The 24,416-nt window shown below is 35.7% G+C and overlaps 1 protein-coding gene across 4 annotated transcripts in view; it reads left to right on the plus strand.

Moving 5' to 3' along the window:
* The first annotated feature begins 8,181 nt into the window (after positions 1-8,181).
* CDH18 (cadherin 18) overlaps positions 8,182-24,416 on the plus strand; it is a 204,888-nt gene continuing 188,653 nt past the window's right edge. For 3 of the 4 annotated variants that reach the window (XM_086609027.1, XM_086609025.1, XM_086609028.1), the window contains exon 1: positions 8,182-8,409. In XM_086609027.1, the coding sequence (XP_086465153.1) occupies positions 8,182-8,409 (228 nt within the window). The remainder of the gene's footprint in view (positions 8,410-24,416) is intronic. The other variant, XM_086609029.1, reaches the window with a different exon arrangement.

The following is a 24,416-nucleotide window of genomic DNA, read 5'->3' on the forward strand; positions in this document are numbered from 1 at the left end:
CTGTTCGTAATAGTTGTTAATTGCCTATCTGTATTCAGTGCTGTTTGCAAATTAAGTACTTTTTCTGTTTTATTTGCAAACTTTGCAGATCTTCTTTGTTCAAGGAGGATCGTGTTTCTTTACTCATTTGCACTCTCATAAAATGTATTTGCTCAACAAGGTAACAAATCAGGTTTGTAGTGTTTAATAGTTTCTTGTATCCATTCATAAATATAAGAATGCCTTCTAATCACCCTCTTCGATATATTTTCTAAAATCAATGATTCTTGTAAATCATCTCTACAACTAACCACTCACTGGAGCCATTTATTGCTAAAGGCAGCATAGCAGATCACAGCTCATCTTGCACATTACCTAACTACAGCACCAGTTAGATATACTTTTAAAAATCCTGTTGTGACAATAAGACTTGAATTCCATAGTGGTTCTAATGTATTTCCAGCATAACAGTGCAGGTAACGGTCTGATATGACCTGCTTGTTTGTAATCTGGCTATGAAAATCTTTTTTTCTGATGGGAATTTCAAGGACTGACAGGATTTTGTTATGGGGCATGGGTGGTTTGGATGTAAGAAATACATTTTTTTTATATGAAGGACTGGATACTCCCCAATTTTTTTAAATGTGATTGTTAAAAACCAAATCATTCCTCATTGAAAAGCATTTTTTTTTAATAGTTAAAGAAGTTATCTTTATTTTTGTATCATGTTCAGCATCAGTGTGCCTAGAATCCTTTATTTGAGCCATGTGGTATCAATCTCGTTTGCCATATAACGTGTCGCATTAGTTACATAGCTGTAATGTGGCTAATTTTTACCCTTTGTGAGTGGTGCCTCAGTCCATATTATCCAAGAAATCCATTAAAGCTTGTGTTTAGTCATTAGCTACACATAGGGCCAGAAGAGAGTACCTTGATCACTGGTTCACTTTGCTTTTTATAAATTCCTTAGACTTCTACTAAAGCTGCTATTTTAAGACCTTGGTACAAGACAGTCTTGACAGTCTTGTTTGGTTTTTTCTTTTCTGTTTTTTTGTTTGTTTGTTTGTTTGTTTGTTTTGGTTTTTGTTTGTTTTTTTAAAGAATTATAAAGCAGGCACCAGCCCAGTAACTATTCAGGCATTCCTTTTGCCACAGGTAACATTAAAACCTTTTGAATGTTTCTTGTGACTATTTATCTCCTAAGGCTGTTTCAGCTTTTCACACTTTCTGTTCATTCTCATGGTGATGTTAGGTAGGGTTCCAGTGGGGTTTTGTCCTCTGAGGAAGCCCATCTAGACATAGCACATCATTAATCTACTTTAACCTAGGTGTTAACAGGAAGTAGTTCTGGCCAGGGCTGCTTGCACTAGCTCAGCATTTCTGTTCTCTTTTAATTGCAGGTGCTGCTAGGCTTCCTTCCAACTTTCTTCAGAACAAAATTTGAACGCCAGTTCAAATGCCTCCTTCTGTAAGGATTGTAGGGCCTCTTCTACAGATAATTTCAAAAGCTTTTATTCATACTATGTCTATTCTGTTTTATGATTCCAGCTAGTTTAAACGATGAAACCCATTCTAGCCAGAGAGGTAACTTTTTAAGGCTTGTTAAGATAACAGGGAGATTGGATTCTGAACTGCTTCATATTAGAGATAAAATTCAAGGAAAAACAAAAATGAACTTTTATCTAGAACAACAAAATAATTAGAACTAAAAAAGAAAACTAGAAATGTCAGTGTGTTATTGGCCTTATGTTTTTTCTTTTTCAGTCTCAATATATTATCAACATGACATAGTATATTTACAAAGGAAAAGATCAGACTAATCTGTTGTGCTAGAAATAAAGAAGAGTCTATACTTGCACTGTGTTGAAGTTTCAGGTATGAACCGTCTAAAATCAAACCTGTAATGCAAATAAGAACAAAACCACAATCTGTTTCAGTTAAGTTTCTGAAATAAAAATTACTTTTAAACTAAGAACGTATTCAGCAGTTGTTAACCCAAAAGGGGTGGCTAAGATGTATTTTTTTACGATCTTCACAGAATAATAATTGGATATTGGTTTCTATGACTTAGAAGCTACTGAAATTTTAGAGTTGAGTCAGTAAAAAAAAGAAATGTTAATTAATAAATATCTAGCAATAAACTTCATGAATTGTATCATTGAGGGAAAAAGGAATATTTGGAAACAGTATCTGCCTTCAGTGGATGAAGAAATAGAGAAAAAGAGATATTCTTAGATTTAAAAAGTAACCTGGATTATGAGCACTTAGGAAGAAATGTTGTGTGATACAAGCTGTAGATTTAATGGAGGTTTCTGACATTGTCTCTGTGGATGCCTGAGCCAGTAGGAAGAATGGATCTTCATGAGTAGGGACTGTTTAACATATATCTCTCAGTCAGGATACTACTGAAAAATTAATCACACATTCCTAACTGAAACAATTTGATTAATTCAAAATTATTTAATGCTAACTCTTCAGCTAAACGCTACTGTTAACTTTAAAAAAATCATGTGGGGAGAGCAATTGTTTAATCCTTGGGCAATGACTAATTTTGGGTATTTAACTAAAACATTAGGGCGTATAAACCCCACATCTGTGGTGCTGTTAAGTTGTTTTTCTGTTATGTAGTATAATAATTTACTTTCCAGAGGACCAACATGATTTCCAGAGGAAAGATTGTGCCTGGAGTTTTACTCTTGCTGTTTTAGAATACCCCAAAAAAATGTGTGATTTCCCTTTCCTTAATAATGTCCCAAGATAGAGCTGCTGTTTTTTGTGTCTTCCTTGGCTTTCAGTATGACTGTTTTTTTGGTTTTAAGGGGTAGGAGGTAAAGGGGGAGAAGAAAAAAAAATGGAGGACATTTCCTTTTCTTGATTTTTATTTGGGCAATGTCAGAAAGAGTGATGTACTCATCTAAATAATTAATTTTACATAATGTATTTCTCTGATCGTGAGTTGAACCTAAGAATATCACGGCTTATAACACATACTGCATAGCAACCTGTAATCATTCAGCCTATGCAGTTGTTGTCATATTGTTATATTTTATCCTGTATATTTTTTTTCTTTTCTGAATCAAATATGTCATCAGATAAAATGTGGCATTTGGAAGAAGAGCTTTTTGGATATGAATGGCAAAAAAAATAGGGAAATAAATACTGAGTTTGCACTTCCCTTGGTAATTTCAGCATACTAATTCACAGATACACATATTTGGTATGGAATTTTGTTTCATGATTTTTATTTTTGGTTACTATTTCAGTTATGTTAACTGTTTTTCTCTTGATCTGTATTAACTGGATTTCTTATGTTTCATGGAAATTGTACTGCTGGTCTTTTTACACACATACACTTGCAGGTCTAAGAGAAGAATCATCTCTGATAGCTTTACATATTAGCTTTCACAGCTTCAGCTGTTTCCACTTGAATTTTCCATTTTGCTTCTCTATCTTGTTTTTTTTTCAGTGATTTTTCTGTGTCTTTGTTGGATCTTTCTCTAAATTTTCTTCTGTTCTTTATCTTTTTATGTCTGATTGCTTGTGGATCTCTTTTTATTTTCTCACTTTTTTCCCCCACAACAGAATTCCTGTTGCCTTATATGAAAAACAGTCTCTATTTTTTGATGGAGGCTTTCTTTTGTGGTTATTTTTATTTATTCTGTAAAAGGAAGTTTATGTAAAATAATTTACTAGGTGAAATAACAGTCAGTTTTAGATTAGAATAGACATTTTTTGATTTTCGGTCATTAGAAGTGGTGTTTACCAAAAGACTGTGTATAAGTGTGAAAAAAGTACAAGAAATAACACCTCTTGACACTGTACACCCATTAGATGGGTTTGTTAACTTAAAGGGGTGAGGAGGGAGATATCCAATGCTTTTTTCTCTCCGTTTCTTTGGGAAATTGATTGAGCTCCAGCTTTCAGAATAGTAGTATATTTGCATATAAATTTAGCAATAATTTGGGAGTTCAATATCTGATGTAGTTATCTCAGAAAATAAAGAAAATTTCCTTTTGCTATTAAGTAAAAAAGTAGTTCAGTTTCCCATTTCTAGAAGATCTGTCAGTATAGAACTAGTGTCAAAACATTCATAGTTACTGAACTTAGTACTAAATTCTTTTAAGAACATTTTAATAAATTACGGTTTTTCCTAGTTTTTAGTCTCATATACTTAGCTATAACACGTAATACTGTTTTTAAATGCTTTCCAAAACAGTTTTGACTTCTGTCAGATAACCTAGCATGTGCAGAAGGCACTTTTTGTTAGAAAGCACTAATGATTATATATTGTGCCTGTATAACATAGGCTGAGAAAAACTTGCTGCCCCGTTTTTTCATGTAACGTCCCATAGCTCAGTTCTACCACCCTTGGGAAAAGAGAATGGAGATCAGCTATAGATGAACCATTTCCCTTCATCTACCTAGATATTTCACTTTTCTCTGCCAATTAACCAATTACCAGAGGTCCACAGGAATACTGTGTATCCTCTTGGCAATCTATCAACCTTTTCTTTAGAAGGATGAAACAAAACATAACATCCAATTTCTCTTTCTGATACTGGTCTATTATCTGTCTTTGATCTCCAGGTCAATATATCATTATTTCTGCAGTGCTGAAGGATATAACATTTGCAATAGATTAAGCACAGACAATATAGGAAGAAGGAAATATTTTCCTGCTTGATTATTTGTATCTAAATAATGTTGATTTGCATCTGGTTGGATTTTGATAATGCAATAATTTGTTCTGATAGGGAGGAATTCTAGAGGGCAGAGCGCAGAAGGAGAAGTCAGAAAATATATGAGAAATACAATTTATTACAAGTTCCATAACTAATTGTCACTCTATTGCCATGGGTCTGAAAAGGGTCCCCAAGGAATGTGACAAAAGATGTGTAGAGCTCTACTGAATGTGCATCTGCAAAAAGAATCATCCAGATGAATTCAAATCTGCGGTCAATTTGGTTATGGGAGATAGGGGACCCAGAGATTCAGGACAAGTTTCTTCTACTAAGGATGCATCTCCTCATGATGGTGAAGCATACACATTTTGCATCACTGTGCTCATACTAGTTTCCTGGGAATTCATTATAGTGACTTGCTGCCACGCTAAACAGTGACTACTCTGCTGTAATGATTTCCAGCAGCACTGGTGGAACTTTCCTCACCTCATCTTATTTAATTATTTATTTTAATTTTAACTCACTCTGACAATCTCTTGAGATACAAAACTCATTCTCATGAGGGCTCCCAGGAGGCAGCAATAACACAAGTCTACTCTGCAGCTGCATACATCATTATAACAGAAACCATAAAGCAGGACACTTAATCTGAAGCTGCAGACAAGAGCACTGAGCAGTCAGCATCTCAGTGTGTTAGCTTACGGCAACAATTTAAGCGATTTCAGACAGTTCAGTCCTTTTTTTCTAGTCACTCACAGTTCAAGTTCATCTATTCTTTGCTTTACTGTCTCTTCTGTGTTAACCATTCATGGTCTTTCCCCCTGTAGGCAAACTCTGCTGTCTTCAGGGCAGAGTTGAGATATCTTTTGGGAGGGTGGGGCAGGTTTTTGAATGTTTATGCTAGACATTTAGTAGGAGGATGCTGAGTAAGTAAGAATGAAGACTTTTGTACTAAGCGTTAATTAGCCGTTAGTTTTTAAAAGATATATACTAGAGTGAAAACACTTCAAAGAATGTTCGCTAAAAATCTTTCCTCTTTTAATTATTGAATTTGACGTAGTGGAAACTATTCTCCAGGCTTCACGCACAATTCAGGAGAAGTTGAGGCTTGAACTTCTAAGCATGATTATAACAGGAAGTAGATGCTGTTGTAATATTTTATTATTATTATGATTATTATTTTAGAAAATATTTGTTCAGAATAAAGAATTTTAAATTTTAGTTTTGGGAACAAGTGTTTAACAGTTCATCTCTGAATTCAGTTAAGTAACATAGTGGTTTCAGCAAAATATAAATTTAATGCCTCCCAGTTAATGCTAAGAACAACAGATATTTTTGAGATGAAGCCCTTCGTAGTTTGCCTCTTTCTTTTCTTATTTGTTCTATCTCATATATGAGACAGACTGTAACACAGTTTACAGTCTCTATCTTGGTATTTTTTAGTTGTTTTCTATGGATGACTTCTGAGAAGGGGGAGAAGCAAAGTTCTGTATAGTAAATCTTGATTCGTTGGTATCTTCTGCACTCATTTATATTTACTCTTTTATAAGGCAAGAATTTTCGACCACCACCATCGTCAATTTTTATAAAGGAAAGTTTAGTAGTAATGATTTCAAATACATTTTATATGTGGCATTCTGGGAAATCTCAAGGCACTTTATATACCATTTTTAACTTATTATGCACTGCTTATAGTCTTATGAACTGCTCCCAGGCATTTACCAAGATAGAAACAAAGGGAAGAAAAATAATACTTGAATGGATAAAACTGCAGCCTTATAATTTTGTGAGGTACTGCTTAATTTTAATGTACATTTGAAGTATAACAATGACTAATCTATTTAAATTGCTCATCTGTAAATATAGAAATCGAGAAGGAAATTGCATGCCTCAAGGCAAAAACTGATTTCTAGCAAGAATCAAGAAAGAATACAGAAAGGCAAGGAAATCAAGGAAGAAGGATATAGAGTTAGAAATAAACATGAGACTTAGAATGTCTTGATCCTGTCCCTGGTATAACTTAGACTTTATACAACATTTAGCTACAAAAAATTCTAAGTAAATCACATTTGTTCTTAAAGAAGGTAATAATACATCATGTTGTATAAATCTGTTCTGAGATGGGATGTGAAGATTTTAGGAGACAAGTGGATTGGTCTTTGTAGGAGTGGAGGGGAGATTACGTTGATATGGAAATGAGAAGCAGGGTAATATTAAAGGCGAAAAATTTCTTTCCTGAGTGGGAAAATCTCTTTAGAGATTTTGGATTTGTTCTGTTGGGCTCCCATGACACTTTGAAATAAAATTAGTTTCTTTATGTTTCTATTTACATGACTTGTAATGGCTTTATGATACTCAAACTAAGCCAATATTGGAAGGGAGTTCTAATTTTTGTAGATTTAGTTGCATGTTTTGAGACTCCTGATTGACTGATCTTTGGTATCTTCAGATAACTGAACAAATAGTTACCTTAGGGTAACTATGTTTCTGATGTTGAAGAGTTATTTTATTTCTTTCAAGGTACTTTTCTTTAAGCACTACATCAACTTCCATGCACATTTTCGCATTTTACTATTGTAGTATAAAAGGTTGCATTTTCCTTTTCAAAGTTGAGAAAATATTGTTAATGGGAACTTACATGCTTTTGTAAAAATAATACTCATCATTTAAACAACAGTACCCGAACTTTCTGTCAGTATGAAATAATGAGGTTCCAGTATGATATTGGTTGGAATTTATGGAAAGCACAGGGGGTAAAAGTTCACATTTTGACTAAAAGTTCCTGTCAGTATGCTCTAATATTGACTCAGAATCCTCAAAGCCCATTTTGGAGGCTTTCTTTTGAAACTCATAATAGCCTTGGTATTTTTCACCGTGTTGGATCTCTATATGGTGTAGAGAAGATCAAGAACTCGTGTGAAATCAATTACCAATCACCATCAATCTAATGGCACTCTAGCAGTGATTTTATTTTACTGCCAGATCAGGTCAGCGGTTCACAGGTAAAGGCCAAAGGAGCTGTCCTGAATCATCCATTTTTTAATAATGTATATGTTTTCATAGCTTGGAATATCCAAGCTAATTGTTAAGGTATTTTAATAAAAATAATCTGAAAACACTTTTACAGGAAGGATTGAAAATAAATTTTAGTTATAATGAGAATCTTTGAGAGACTGGTTAATACAGGTGTGAGTATAATTTAAGGTCAGAAACCTGAAAATTGCTGGGTTTAGTGATGAGTAAGTGGCTTTCTTTTCTTTCCCTATTAGATAGAAAATGGTCATCTGTGGAACTCTATTGTGAAGACCTCAGAAGACATATCAATTTTTCCAGTCAGCTTTTCATAATGTAAATATAATTTGAGCTTTCCCAAATGGGCAGCTAAACCATGAACAAGCAGAAAAACCCATTCTGGACTGTATTTCCGAACCAGGCTTCACCTTCTGTCTCGCGAACTTATTAAAGGATTACAGCTGAAAAAGACGAGAAAGAAAACCTTGGACAGGAAGCTTATCCTACAATGAGAATTACAAGTACATCTTGTATCTGCCCAGTCCTAGTTTGTCTCTGTTTTGTGCAGAGGTGTTATGGAGCTGCTCACCATGGCTCCATCAAGGTGACTAGAAATCAAACCAAACACATAGAAGGTGAAACAGAAGTACATCATCGTCCCAAGCGTGGATGGGTGTGGAATCAGTTCTTTGTTTTAGAAGAACACATGGGACCAGATCCTCAGTATGTAGGAAAGGTAAGATCACGTTCTTTTTCATTTTGGTTTTGTTTTTCCCATCCCCTGAAATGTGACATTGATAGAGGAAAACCAGGTCTCTCCTTAGATGGCAGCTCCCTTTTTAAAGGAGGACACTTCTTGGATGACTATATACATGAGCAGTGAACTTGCCAGTTCTCTATGGGTATGTTTTGTGTTTATTATAAAGAAAAAGATAAATAAAATTAATAGGATGAAGATATTAAAACAGGATGAAATAGCATTTCTCCTGAGCTCAGCTAAACATGGAGTGAATGCAGCTGGTCCTCTTATATCAGATTCTAGAACCCCAAATGCATGGGGCTTAAATATGTCACTGCTAAAGACTTTTTGAGACCATTTCAGAATAAGATTCAGTTCTGCTTCAGGGAAAATTATAAATACAGTCTAGGCTCCGTAGGGTATTCGTTCCACTCTGAGAGTAAAGTGGAAAAGGAATCCTCCAAAAGGAAATCTGCCATGACTTTCTTCATAAAAAGAGATAAGAGGTGTGCTGCTTGTTGGAGTTCCTCAGAAGCCTGTGAGAACAAGCCCTGCATTTATGTTTTGACATATATACTGAGCTTCAGGCATAAAGTTCATGCTGATGCAGTTGTAGGCTGGCCAACTGAAGTCTGTTTTATCATGTGCAATGTTGTCTGTATAGCTTGAGCTTTAAATTTGCATTAAAATAACATGAAATTGTATATATAGCTTTATTGCAAGATGTATAACAGACAGAGCTTTTCTCCCCCTGAATACTGTCTTTCAGCTTTATGATAGAATTTTTTTATTGTGTAATCTAGATAAATCTTAATTTCCTTAACGATAATGCAGAAAGATGTTGAATATGAGGAGTGACGAAAGATGGTTAATGGAGATGAGGGCATGGAAAAAGAATTATTTCATTTTAGTTTACCTTCAAGTTAGGAATCTTCAAAATTATATCTTAGAGTATAAAAAACATTCAAAGAAACCAGTAACTTCTGAAATCACAGATGCCTGGTAGCAAGGGCTTTCAAATTTGAACAGTATCATCTGAACTAAAATAGTAAGTGGAGCATCTGTACTTAAGATACTGTTAACACAAAGACAAAAAAAAAAAAAAAGTTATGCCAACCTTAGTAAAATACCAAGTATTTCAGTATACTGAAAATTGTTGAGATTTGTGCAGGAAATGTAAACTGGGGAAGGACCTTTCTAAATGGAGATGATGGGTTGCATTGAAAGAGAAGCTTTTAAAACAGGTAAAGGCATGAATAAATACTCTTCCAGACCAATCTTAAACTGATTGACATTTTCATAAATAATTTTTGAATGGAAGAAGCATTTTACAAAAATGTTGCTAATGCAAAGCTATGCAGGAGAATCAAAACATTATCTGGAAAGAGCTAGATGGAATGAATAAAATTTGGATATGAACATACAGAATAAACCTCAGGACCACAGTGCGATAAGGCTCTAATGGAACAACATAATGAATTTCTGTTGTACGTTACTGATTTGTATGGTGCAGGTGACAGAGGAAGAGAGAGATCTGGTCACCACTTCAATTATTGCCTCTACTGGTGTACCTTGAAGAAAGTAAATATGTTACTGAGCTGCAAAAGCTGAGATAATAGAAACAGAGATAAAATGGTATTGACGCCATTGAGAAAAATAATGTTAACCTGTTTACAACTCTGATTACTTTTGGCCAAGAAAAATGAATGTATATATGAAGCTATATGAAGAAAATACAATAATATTGTTAGAGTGATGGTGGAGAATAAAATATATTTGTTTAATTACTCCCACAAATAATAGTGAAAAGCATGTATTATTCTATAAATACACCTTGGAAGAAACCAAAAGGAAAAAAGAAGAGCTATGTAAGTTGATTCACCTTTTACTTGAAAAAATGAACTTTGGGTGACTAGGAGTTAATTTAGAATAGAAATAAGACAATAAGTGAGATTCTGAAAGATCTACTAGTAGGAAGAGTAGAAACAGAAATCTGAAGGGGTTTCAAAGTGTAGTGTGCTTTTCTTAATGAAAGCATTTATAGACATGATCGCGTGCAAGAACAGAGGCCTGGATTCAATGGAGTAAAAAATGGTCCCTTTCAATTTTATGCTCCTATGATAGCATTTTATACGTTCTGTCATCCTCTGACAACTCTATTAATGCTACATTTACAGAGATCAATGAATAGGATTTCTTTTAATCCTTCGTGGTCAGAATGTTCTTGATTGAGGACATTTCTTCCTCTGTACTTACCAATTTTTCTTCCCTCTTCCTCAAAGAATTCCCTGCAGTGTTCATCATTTTCTACTCTGAGTACTTCACATTACTAAGCTCCTCTTTGCAGAAGCTTTGTGGGACTTAGAAGCATCCGTACTCTATTTTCCATTTGTTTTGATGGTTCTGATGACCTGATTTACTACAAAGATCAATCCTATTAGCTCAGGCATATATTTTTAATTCAGAAGAGAGGAAAACCTGTCTGAGACTGACATAATATTAGTAATTAGCAAAATTTCAGTAGTAGTCATTGTGCATGAGCTCCTTTTCATTTAGAAAAATAGATATTTTACTGATGTTGTGTTTAATTGTACATATCTCATCAAGGTCTCATTCTATGTGCCTTTAATTTGATGAGGTTTTCATGCATAGCCTCTGACTTTATGAAGAAAGGCCAGTGAGTGGTAGCTTTTAATTCCAGTCTTCTGTTTGGTGGCAGCATGCTATCAATTCTGTCAGTTATTAATTCTGTAGACTACTCTGCTTCAGTGGTGAGAGTTTTGCCACTTGAGATCTGTCCTTTCGCATTTTTCACACCCAATTTGGGAGTAACATCACAGAAAGTAGAGTCATTATGTACAATGCTGTTATAATGATTACAGTCATTGTCATGGAAATGCACACTGAGAACAAGAATAGGATAGGCCTACAATGAAAATGGCAAGGTTTCTCATTCTTATCCTGAAATGACTGTCAAGAGGATGGATTAATTTACTGCCATCATCTGTTATACAGCAAGTGTTAGGACAACACGTCATCATTATATTTTAATATCAAGCATATCCCAATTCCTCAGTCATTATTTTGTTTTCTCTAAAATACTGTTGTCTGGAGACTGGAAATCTGTATAAAATTAATCTGTATTAGCCATACTCAGAAAGTTTTTATAGGAACATGGCAAAACACAGGTCCTGGAAAAATGAGGTTGTGGTAGAAATGAGAAATGATCCTTTAGTACATGTTAAGTATTTTCTGTGGTTCTGAAATTATTGAACTGATTCCCTGCTGTTGCACTTCGGGTAAGTCTTCAATGTTTCAGGGTATGTTTTCCTGAACAAACAACTCCAAAAATAGTTTTTTATTAAAATATCTGTCTTTAAAGAACTTAAAACCACAGTGACTTCTTTTTTTTAAAATGCTGAATTAGTTGTGGAGTGTTTCAATAGTATCGAAGTGATCAATAGTATGTAACAATGTTAATTCTTATAGACTGCTCACGTGTGGGTGCAAGTATGTGCATGTGTGTACGTGCAATAGATAAACTGTGGATATTTGATTAAGCGGGAACGCATATCCTTGTCTCAAATGAGCAGCCTGAATTCACAGAACTGAACTTTCAGCTACATGAGACTTCTTGTCTTTTGCATCTCTCTGATGAACACTATTCTAATGAAAACATAGCTGTGAGCACTGAAAGGGGCAAGGCTAGTGAACGCACTAAGGACTGGTGAGGAGTTGGGTAGTGACTGCACCAGCTCCAAGGAATGAAGATTCTCCTGAGGAAATCTAAAAAAAACTTGTGCTGTAGGGCTGCAAGCTTTAACATTTCTCAGTTGCTATGGCTGATATAGTTTGCATTTCTCTCACATTTTCTGCGTGCTTCCAGGTTAGATAATTCATGTGAAAACAAATAACAAATAAAGAATTTTATGAAAGAGAAACAGAATACTCGTTTCAGTCCATAATATTCTTCACGTTGCACCTTCACAACTCTGTCTCCGGAAGGTCTGTCTGCTCCTTCTGATATTTCTTAAAAGTGAGTTGCACTGCAAGCAGGACATAACTACACATTCACAGTCCTTATTACTTTGGAGAAAGAAGTAAATGTGCAGTGGTAAAGGAAAGATCAGTGTTGGTTTGAGGCTGAGTGAGTCATGCTATTAGAGGGAATAGCAGCGGAATATAATGAACAAGCCTGACACTTGATTTCTCTGTGGATGCTTTGGATCTCTGAAATACTGAATGTATACCTCTTAATCCACTCCAGATGTTCTCCGAAGGGTAAATGGGAATGTTTTTTCAGGTATTCAACTATGTGTTGTTTTCAACTGCATTTTTCTTTCCAAATTTGTGGGAACTTTGAGGGTTAGAGAGAGTGACATTTTAATTAGTTCTTGCACTTTTATCTGTAATTTAAAACCACCTATTATTCAGATTTGTGTTGATGGGGGAGATAAGGAAGTATGGAACAGTTATGACTGTATGTATAGAAGTATGGAACAGAAATGACTGTGAATACAGGAAAGGGAAGAGGAAAGTAACAGCTTTTAATATACCCTGAAATTATACTTGTACTGAAAGTTAGATTGGGAAAGAAATCCCTGGTGTTATATTGGAATCTCAAGGTAGTAATTCTATTAATTGGTTACTCTACTCTTGAAAACAGGAAAATAGCGTAACAGACTTGTCATTCAAAATTCTTTTTCAAAGTAATACAGTGACGTGCCATTGAAATAAATTAGTTCTAATACAGGAGAGTGAATCTAATCTTCCCTGATTAGATTTCCATATCGAGACAATTTCACATCTCAGATTTAATGACAGTAAGGGGAAAATATATATGCTTTAGAATTAGGACTAAGGAAAACACAAAAGTGGAATTTTACAATGCTTTTATTCAATGTTAGGGGTTTATATAAAAAAAAGCATTTATATAAAAAAAGCATTTATATAAAAAAGCATGTTCCAAAATTTATTCTGATAAATGTTTTTCGTTTATCATAAAGAAAATGAAAAGGAAAGTGTAGATGTTATAGTTTCAAGATTTTGCGTATGGCTCGTTAGCCATTCTCATTTCTTTGTAAAAAGGCCTGCAAGTGGCACTATCAGCATCTAGAATAATGTGCATCTAATTTTCTGCCTTTTAGGTTGCTAGTTTCACAAATAACATATTTAGATAAAATAATTTACCTCTATAGCTAGCGAAAATATGGTAGCAATAACAACCTAGATATGCAAGCACAAATTTTTCTGTTCTTTTATGGACTTTAAAATTTTATACTAGAATAGACCTATGTAGACAACAAAGCAAAAAGAAAAGGAGAAGGATTTGGGCTCAGCAAACTTTAAAATCACATATTTCATGTGTCTAGAGTGAAAGAGAGTAGCTTTCTAATTCTTCAGGATCTCTCAGAAAGGGGAAGACCAAAATTGAATGAATACACTTAGTATTTGAACAAAGATTTTAGCTTCACAATTTTTAATTCAATTTAAGGCTGAGATGTCTCCAACTTCTTCCAAGGACCTTTCGGCAAATCCATGAAAGATCAAGTTTATAGGTATTTAGACTGAAAAAGTAGAATTTTTTATTTTTAATAGATGCCTTTTAAATAATAATTATTTAAAAAAAAAGTCTTCCCCGTTACAGCTTCTCCATAGGTCACTAACCTCAGATTTTATAGTACCTTCATTACTTCAATCTTTATGGTTTTCTGCTCTCTGATTACTCAAAATCATCTTCTTCCCTGTTACAGCATTTTCATTGCATTAGGTCACTAACCTCAGATTTTACAGTACTTTTTATCTATTTTGATCTTTATAGTTTTCTGCTCTCTGATTACTCAGGTCCTAATTCTTGTCACCCTTACTGTTGCTAAATAACACTTTGATTCAGTGCCATTGAAGTTGATGGAAAGCTGGCACGGATCATATAGGATAGTGGTTATTTCTTTATTCTATCTGTCTCCCAATGTTGCTCAGGGAGCAGTCTTACCAAGAAACAGAGGAAATGTGCCCTCTCCATCTTAACTGCTGACATCGAATCTGAGGTCAGTATTGCACAACATTATATGGTCCTAGATCATGTTAGCCATCTCATTTTCTACTTTATTTTTATTAAAAGCTAATTCAAGACTGTTGCCAACCCAAAAGCTTTACAAAATAAAAATCTGCTGTTGTACTTGCTTTTTTTTGACTTCTGCTAGCACAGACAGTCTTCTTTGCTGCCTCCATGCTGCTAGCAAACCTACCTCTATTCAACAACTGTTATTTGGCTTCTTTTTAAGAGTTTGAGGGCACATTATTCATATTCTGCAAGTCATAGAATGCTGTGGACCTTTAGCTTTTATTTATTATTTTTAAAGTGGAATCTCTAAACTTTCAAAGGCTATTTGAGGAAATCAAACTCAAGGAAATAGGGTGCTTTCATCAGCCTGATCAATCTGACTTTCTTCCAGTGTATTCAGCCATATCTGAGGCTTTGTGAAGCATAGTATTTGCATTGCAGTCCTTTGACAAAAAATGGCTACATATAGACTGACAAGAGTTGACAGACCATAAAAACAAACAGAAAAGCACAAACACATTGAAGTTCAGTCCTAGTCCAAAGACATGGGATAAAGTGTTTACCTGGTTTAACTTCATTTAAGTCAATGTGGAATTGCACCAGGAAGAAACTTGGTCTTTTATGTCAAAAGAGCAACATTGAATCTAATATGTCAAAGTAATAACTGTTTTTGTGAGGAAGCTTTATACAGTCTGTCAGTTCTGTATTGAAAAACATCAGATCGCTATATGGAGACTGTTATTTCAATTAATGGTTCAAAATAATTTTATCAAGGTGATATAATCTTCCCCAAGATTCTTATGGACTGAAAAGTCTGTACAAAACTATTCGACCTCTTTTTTTTTTTTTTCCTTCTTACTCTTTCATCATTTTGACACAACAGCAGTTGAATTTCTATGACTTTTACATGTTCTTTACACTGAATGACTATATTGATAAAACCTATCCTCAATTCAACTGGAGCAGAGTTAGTTTTTCTTTTTAGCAGCTAGAAGAGCTCTGTGTTTTGGTTTTAGTATGGGATTTGTTACGGGAAGAATGTCGATAACACACTGATGTTTATAGTTGGTACTGAGACAGCAAGGACCTTTCAGATTCCCATGTTTTTGGCAGTGTGCAGGAGCACAACAGGCTGGGGGGGAGCATAGCCTAGACAAAGGGCCCACAAATTCTCTTATGATTTGAACTTAGATTTAGGATTGAGGGCTAAATTAGCCAATAGAGTATTACGTATCATGGGTACATCCATTTCTTCCAATGTCATTGCCCGCAACTGGAAGGCGAGAGGAAAATATAAACTGTGCTCCAGATTCCGTTACCAACCATCTCAGGGCCTTGAAGACTCTTTTGATTGCTCTTGGACTATGCGTTGCAGCTTCATCACCACTCACATGGAAGAGCAGTAGTGGGTAATAGTCCAAGGGCCATACCAAGCTTGGAAGTTTCTTAGTTATGTCCTTAAACCAGGCCCCAGGGAGGCACCAGACTTCCCTAAGAGGAGGGTCTGTGCAGCATATCGGACTCCATATTCACCTCTGAAGAGAGTCAGCTACAATTGTAACCTGTCTTTTCTTCCTCTTGGAGGTTGTCATAATACAGGCCTTTCTGACCCTGGCAACACCTCCAGTGTAGATGTACTTCCATCCACATCATCCATTGAAGGGCCTTCCCCATACAGAGCCTCACACCTGTTGTAAAGAGATATCTGTGAAGGCAAGGTGGGCAAGGAGGGAGTTCACCTGCTGCCCTGAGCATGGACTTGCTTCCATTCATTCCTTTCCTTTAAGCTACTGCCTTCAACCTGGCGGGATATTAATTTAATATTATAATTATTATTTTATCATTATTACATTTAATTGTATTTTAGTATTATTGTGAAATTATTCTTATCTTAACCCACGAGTCTCCTTCCCTTTTCCCCTTTAATTCTCTTCCCCATTCCCCAGGGATGTGGGAGGGTGAGCCAGCGACTGTGTGGCTTTTAGTTGCTGGCTAGGCTAAACCACTACAAACCAACATCTTTTAGGTGGCACTGCCATTCCTCACTTTAACATTTTAAGTAGTAATTTTTTTTTGTGGGAAAAGTCAGCCTTGTTCCTACCTAAGCTGTTAAAATTTTTCGTTATTAAATAGTATTGCCTTTATAAACTAGAGCAGAAGCTGGACATTGCTGAAGTTGTCTTGCTTTTAAGGTTGGTGCTTCTTTTTATGTTTCCTTTTTTTGTTGTTGGCCAACTGCTAACTACACTTTTGCATAATGAACAGGAGTTTTTTTGACTAGAAAGTCAGTGAAAACAATATGAAAAGCTATGTCATTGGCAAAACTAAAATCACCTGGCTTAGTGGTGGTGGGAAATATAATGCTTATATTTTAAATGTCTGCACTTTTCTGTTAATTTAATGACTGGAAAGGTTTAAGGGAAGAGAACCGAGAGAATCTTATTGATATGTCATGTCTATGTAAAATGAGTATGCTAATCTTTATCTCTAATAATACTGTTTCTTGATACAGAGCCTCAGTGATGTTAATTACTGTATTGACATTCTGTAACATTTCAAGAATTTCTACGCCAAGTACTTTCTTCACATTAGGTTTTTAAAATGTCAAAATTAGGAAATACATGCAGTTGTGGATGATCTTAATATTGTGGCACACAGGCTTTGTGCATGTCAGATATCATAGAGGGATACAGGTGTGGGACAGTATGAGTTTAAATTCACTTTATGAAGAAATTAATCCATTACAGCTGTGATCTATCCTAGAGATTTTTGACAGACCTCTTTTGCCTTTAAAATGACAAAACAGTGTTACATGCAGTCAAAGGAAGATGAGTTTCTTTGGTTTAGAAGATGAAGTAATTGAGTTTGTATCTGAAGTGAATGTTAGATAGATATTTTAAATTGTGTTTCTGTACAATATTTACATTAATTTGCAACATGTACTGTGTATTGTATCTAGTACTTATTTGTATTCAAGAATAAATCAATAATGTCTGAAAGCAGGAAGTACCAGGAGTACTCAAAACCATAGGTACGCGTAGTTTGATCACTGATGAACTTCGGTGACCGCTTCCGCCACTGTTGTTTGGTTTCCCTTGCAAATTTTCTGGTCTTTAGTAATACGCTGTTTCCTGCAGTCAGGACACTTACAATGAGGTTAGATTTCTCTAGCCACCTTTTTTCACATTGCTTACACGTAGTGATGATCCCCTGTGACCTTAATTTCTGTCAGATTCGACAGGTATTTTCTGAGGCTCCAAAAGCGGTGGCCTTAGGGACACCTATGTGGGGATGTGTGCACAAACGTGTGTGTGTTGATACACATGCAGAGGCTTGATTGCATAGGTATTGCTTCTAACACAGTCCGTGTTTCCTTACAGAAATGTAGTTTGGTGTCAAACTCAGAACTAGTTTATTGATTCCCTCAGTTGAGTGACCGTTGATAGGTTATTAGTTTATTAATACTTTTCCTGTCTGTCATAGTGACCTTTACAAAACATAACAAGATGTGGCCCTTTCATGGAGCTGTTTTGAAGTGAAGGCAGCTTCTCTCACTGAGGGGCTCCTTCCAGTTCATGGAAAATAAACGACCAAGGACTTACTGTCTACGTAGTCTTAAATGGTGTTTGACTAAGTGTTATAATTAATACGTTCTCATCTCCCTACCATGAGTGATGTGTGTGGCAGTAAGATAATTGCATCAGGCTGTGGATGCCCAGGTGCTGGCAGCAGCAGGAGGGTGCAGGGGCAACCTCTGCGGGGCTGCCCGGGGCCGGGCACCGCCGTTCCAGCCGCTCCAGCGGCCCCACCGCTGGGCACCGCGGAGCCCCGCAGCCGCAGGCGGGCGCCGCGGGGAAAGCCCGGGTCAGAGCGGGCAGAACGGTGCCCGGCGGTGGGGCTGAGGGGAGCTGCGAGAAACAGCCCTGCGAGCGCCGAGGGGAGAGCGGGAGCGGGGCGGGGGGGCTCCGGGCGCCGCGGCAGGGATGGCCCCGCGGCCCGGGGGGAGCCGGCGGGGCAGGGGCTGCCCTGCAGCCCTGGGAAGGCCCCGGGTTGGAGCGGGGAAAAGTGCGAGGGGGAAGGAGCGGTAGAGAGGAGCTGCTGTGGGCTGACCACAGTCCCCATTCCTCATCCCCCTGTGTCCCTTGAGAGGAGGTGGAGGAGTCAGGAGTGAAGCACTGAAGGTGAGCCTGGGAAGAAGGAGGGTGTGGGGGGAAGGCGTATTAGATTTTTGCCTTTTTTTTTTTCTCACCATCCAATTCTATTTTAATCGGCAAAAAATTAAATTCACTTTCCTCATGTTGAATCTGTTTTGCCCATTATGGTAACTGGTCAGAGAGCTCTCTGTCTTTATCTCGACCCATAAGCTTTTTTTCAGCTTATTTCCTCCCATCCTGTTGAGGAAGGGGAGTGAGAGGGCGGCTGGGTGGGCACTCAGCAGCCAGCCAAGTTGACCCACTTCGAAGTCGGGTGGTATAACTTGCTTTCACTGTAATTGCGTCTTTAACTTATGCAATACTCTGTACACATAGCTTCTGTCAATCGTTACATCAAAATTGTGTAAAATGCTGAAATATTTAGTTTCTACATTAAAAAAGTGGTGCATCAATTACATCCCTAAGACATGGCAATGAGGAAATAAAGATAATTCTGCATCCTTCTATGTTCGTCTTGAACTTGGTAACTTCATTTTTAAGGATATTTATCAGCTAATCTTAAATCAATAGGTGATGAAGCTGAAGATATGCTGACGAACTCAAGCATGAATTAGCATGTCAATAACTTCTCAAGTACCTTCTTAACCTTATTTTAAGAGAGGTGCTCATTCATTGCCTGTGTAACTTTTCATACCCACATGCCTTGTTGTCTTCTTAAAGATGCTGCGTCATCATTTGGCTATTCAGTGTATGTTATCAACTTGTTTGGGATGTATTTCTAGAAGGAAGTGTTAGCTGGACTTTTACTTTTCCTGTTTATACAATGACAGGAACACTTCTGCTGAATGATTGAAACTCCAGATTAAATAATCCTACTTACTCTATATCAAGGTACAAAGATTTTTAAAAAGTGCAGGAAGTCAAACATGATATTTAGGCAAATAGAATGCACATCTCTACAGTTAGGTATTTTCTCCTTTTTAATCTAGAAGGATGTGACAAGTGAAACTACATAGAATATGTTTTAGCAGGAAGTTATCTTTTTTTTCTAAGGTGAAGATAACTGTAAAAGAATAGGGATTTCAGGTCTAGCAGTTTATTAATTCATCTCAAAATGTCTGAAGAAAAGGTGAGAATGAGATTGCAACGTTCCTAGACTCATAATGGAGTTTGCAAAGTGCTATTTGCATGGTGCATTCTCTGCAGCATTAAAGGTAATGACTTGTATTGGTTGATTTTGAATGTATTGCCTTCTCAGCTGTTGCTTCTTTGCCTTAGTAGGTACTTTGCCTACATGTCATTTTTCACTTGTATCAAAATTATGTGTAATGCTCAAATTATATTTCTTCGTGTTCTAGAATGCATGAAAATTTTTAATGACATAATAAAAATTTGTCAGACAATAAGAAAAGCAGGAGATCTAAGGTTTAAGTTTAAAACTTCTTCATTATCTTATAACATATAAATTCATAATCTTACAACACTTATAGAGACTATCAAACTAAAAATCACACTGGTGAATCACCTTTGTGAATATTTAATTTCTAAAATACATAGGTTGTGGGTTTTTTTGAATTGTAGTGGAAAACTTGAGCCTGTAAAAACACGAAAGCACTATTTCAGTTTTTCTTCATATTTTTTCTGTATATCAGGATTAGCTTTGGTTGGTTCTTGACAAGCAGTTAGTTTTCATTTTAATAGTTATTTCCACAAGTTTATCAGCTGGAACTTAAACGATGTATTTTAGATAACAATGAAAATAACACAAAAGCCTTTGTTTGGAAAGAAAATGCAGAGGTGCTATCCGCATTCAGATGCATGTATGTTTACAAAACAAATAGAAATGCTTGTAATTAATATAAACATAGTCTCTTTTGGAATGCATGGTCTATTTTAATTTTGAGTAAGTTTTTTATATGTTTTATTGCTATATTTACTTTACTACTTGATTATAAATTTTAATTGTAAAATTCAGTAGCATCCTAAAGAGGTATAATTTTGGACATGGTAAAGTATTACAGAAGCAACGTTTGCACACTCTTGGTATATAATGCTTTCTACCTGAAAGCCTTGAGTCTAATCATGACAACCCAACCATTTCAACAAATACAAGAGCATCCATATGGATGCTTCAGATGTAATACTAAAACTACAAGAACATTGTCATTACCCTGCTGACAACAAACCAAGTTGCTGATGATGCGTTCAGATAGCTTCTAAGGCAAGAGAAATGCAGGGTAGGATAAATTTTACATTGAAGTTGAACTCTAGTATCAAAAGGTTCTAGCCGTAACAAATGACTGCTTCATAAAATATCTAATCATCAAATCTCCAATAGAAGAAATAAAGCTAAACTTGGTCTTAAGTAATGTTTAAAGCAAATGCAAAGCACCTGCCAGAAAGATGTGAAGCACTAAAGGAAGTTGGGATGAATAAATGGCACAGTAGGGAGGACAAATACAGACAGTCTTTTTGAAAGTGTGGTGGTTTCCAAGTGAGAGAAATAGAGAGGATTGAGAAATCTTGCATGTTAATTGCAAAGCACAGTAACTCATCAGAGAAAGTTTGAGGAAAAGCTTGCAATAAAAAAAAATAATAAAAAATTATTTTTTAGAAACATCAGGATGATAAAGCTTACTAAAGACTGTTGTGCCAAAACAGAGCTGGAGTATAAAAGGTGTAAAGAGAGCAAAACAAGGTTTTTGTAGAAAAGCTAAAAGTATTTTTTTTAAATGTCTACCATGGGAGGCCTTGGGGAGCACAGCGCAGTCATTTTATCAGGAATGCATCAAAAGAAGAGTATGAAACTGAGACACTGTGGAAAAAGCTATGGAACAAATCAACAAATGAAGAGTAATTAATCGTATGCACCTGGTGCAGTAATCAATGAAGAAATAACTAACCCAATAACTTTAGTATGTTAAACCTTATCTAAAACTACTTTGGTGTCTGAGGACCAAAGTGTGCAGTGATATCAATACAAAAAACAAATAAAAACAACCTCAAAAACTTGCATGTGCAGAAAACCAATACCACTTAGCATTAAAAACTATTTCTGGAAAGTGAGGTGAACAACCAGGTGACAAATTTCATTTATCCTAAGCTATTGAGAAGAGATGAGAAAGACAAACCATAAAGAAATGCAGCAGAAGAATCTTCCAAGACTGAGTGAAATGCAATACAGGTAAATGTAGAGGTCACATGAGCAGCAGCTGAGTTGAGCAGTTTTAACTATGTTGTCAGTTGCCACTCATTAACAACACTGTAAGGTTATATCAGCTCTAAGATAAACCTCCATCAGCTTAGAAAGTGAAACCTCCAAGTGCTTAGAAACAATCCAATGAAAAAAATGGATGTTAGAAATCGTTAGGAAAAAAAAAAAAAAAAAACAACAAAAAAAAACAAACCACCACCAAATATCTTGCTGTATAAATCCACGATGCACCAGTGTCTCAAATACAAAGGGCTACAAGGCTGATGTTGTGTGTAGAAGTTTCTCTATGAGAAGTGACTAATTAGGCCATCAGTCACTTTTATATGAGAAACTCTACATTTTCAATTAACAACTTCAATTCTGAAATTACAATGTTTATTTGCAGCTGTTGTCTTTCTGAATACAGGATTTTTTACGGGAAGGGATTCCTCTATTTTCCTGGAAGCAGTATGAGAAACACCTGCATAAGGGAGGCCTCTTCTAACTAGAAAGAGATGAAGTGGGTTGGATAGTGACCTAGATAGTTGTGAGTAGCGTGAGGAATGTGAATCAGGAACGATTTTTCACTTTCATTTCCTTCTTTCCTACAAGCAGTAAGAGTCACCTAAAAAAAAAAAAAAAAATCCCAACAGACTGGAAATAAAGAAAACAATGCAGTTCTTCATGTATGAAATTGGTAAAACTGCCTAGTACAGGATGCTTTCATGTTTAATGCCACATCAGTGTTTCTAATTAGTCTATCAATAATGAATTGAGGTGCTCCAACAGGTAAAAACCATGGCACATTGCAATTAAGAGCAAGCCACAGTTTGAGAGAAAATCCATGCATTCCAGAAGTCAGAGCTGCATGTCTGTAAATATAGATAGCTGAGTTTTAGTTCAAAAAAACTTTAAGGAAAATCACTTTTGCCCATCACACACCAATATCACAAGGATTTGTTGTGATATTAAATATTATTCCAAGCTTGATGGTGTCAGCAATTCCCACCCTTTCTTAAATAACTTTTCCTCTACGTGTATGTAATAGCATGAGCAAATGTTCTTTTCCATTTTATTTGGAGGAAGTAGTTTCTCCATTTTTCCTCTGTATTGTATGAAATCATTGTCACATGTTTCTTTTAAAGCACAAGGAATACATTATAGGTAGTTTCCATGCTTAAAGCAAACTGGTGATTTACAGTAACTCATTCAAGGTTTGCTTTTATTTATATCATTAATCATAAGGATCGTGTAAAATCAGGATGTAGATTCCAGGTAAAAGCTGAAATATATGCATAGTAGTATTGCTTATAACATGAATTACAGTTTTTTGTGGAAAACACCCAACTCAAACCCAAAAAATCCTTCCATCTTACAAGTGACTACTGATACTGGCTCCAATCTAGTGCACTGCTTAGGAATTAAATCATGTTGTTGACTTGTTTGATTTGTTTCTTTCCAGTTTTGGCTTGAGGGAGTAGATATTTTTATGCTTCTGGAAAATCAGATTGCATGGAGAAGCCTCCGTGTACCCTCTCTAAATCAGCAATACCCAGAGTTCTCTTCCTCCCATATCTTCATTTTTAAAAAGTGTTACTAGATGTGAAAATTCTGTAATTGCTTTTAGTTGTGGCCACTTTCTTACTGATACAGCTATTAACCTTTACCTTCAACTACACTGTCTTTCATCTAATATGTATCATTTTCCCCTTGATGAATCCACTGCAGAAAGCAATAGTTTTTATTGAAGAGGCACTTCTGTGTCCCTCAAATATGGTGACTTAGCTCTGACTTCACTGTGAATGGTGATAGTTATTACAGTGGTTAATAGCAGCAGAAAGAAAGCGCATCACCCAATAAGTCAGCATATACAGATATACTTGACTGGAAATCAAAAAGTTAATGTTCCTGGTTCTTTCACAAGAGAGACATACTATTAAGTAGCAATACACGATGCCAATATTAACACTATTAATACATAGTAAACTTACTATGGTTACTTTTTCTTTGTTTGTTTGTTTTTTAATCTACTTAGATGTTTCTTTTGGAGAAGAGATGTGATCTTACTATGTATTGTATACATTATCTGAGAAAGTGAGACCAATGATGTTCTATGGCAATATAAGTATTCCTTATCTCTAGTGCTGCTATTTCAGCAGAACTTAAGTAGTTTACAAGGGTTGTACTGACTACTTACTTACATAGTAAACAGACATTCTGCTTTGTGTTTCAGAAGTGTTCTAATCTATAGCATATTAGCATTAGTGTTGATTTTATTTTCTATGGGAGAACAAAGTTTTTCTCTTGACAGTTTTCTGTAGCAAACCATAATGGAAAAAATACCTAGGTGGAAATGTGATACAAGTATCAAACCACACAGCTACTCTTGGGAGAATGTAAGTTTCCCTCTGTCTCAGTAGTTGCTGAATAATAAGTTACTTTTGTAACTGTTTTTTTCAAATTTTTTAGAACTATTTCTGATCTCTAAAATCAATATTATTCCCCCAAAAAACTGTAAGAATTTAAAACTCACTGATATTCAGAAGCTGTTTCATCAATGTAATCCCTTAAGTATATCTGTAGGTGCAATATT

This window comes from Tauraco erythrolophus, chromosome 3 (assembly GCF_009769465.1).
Source record: "Tauraco erythrolophus isolate bTauEry1 chromosome 3, bTauEry1.pri, whole genome shotgun sequence".
Classification (NCBI taxonomy): domain Eukaryota; kingdom Metazoa; phylum Chordata; class Aves; order Musophagiformes; family Musophagidae; genus Tauraco; species Tauraco erythrolophus.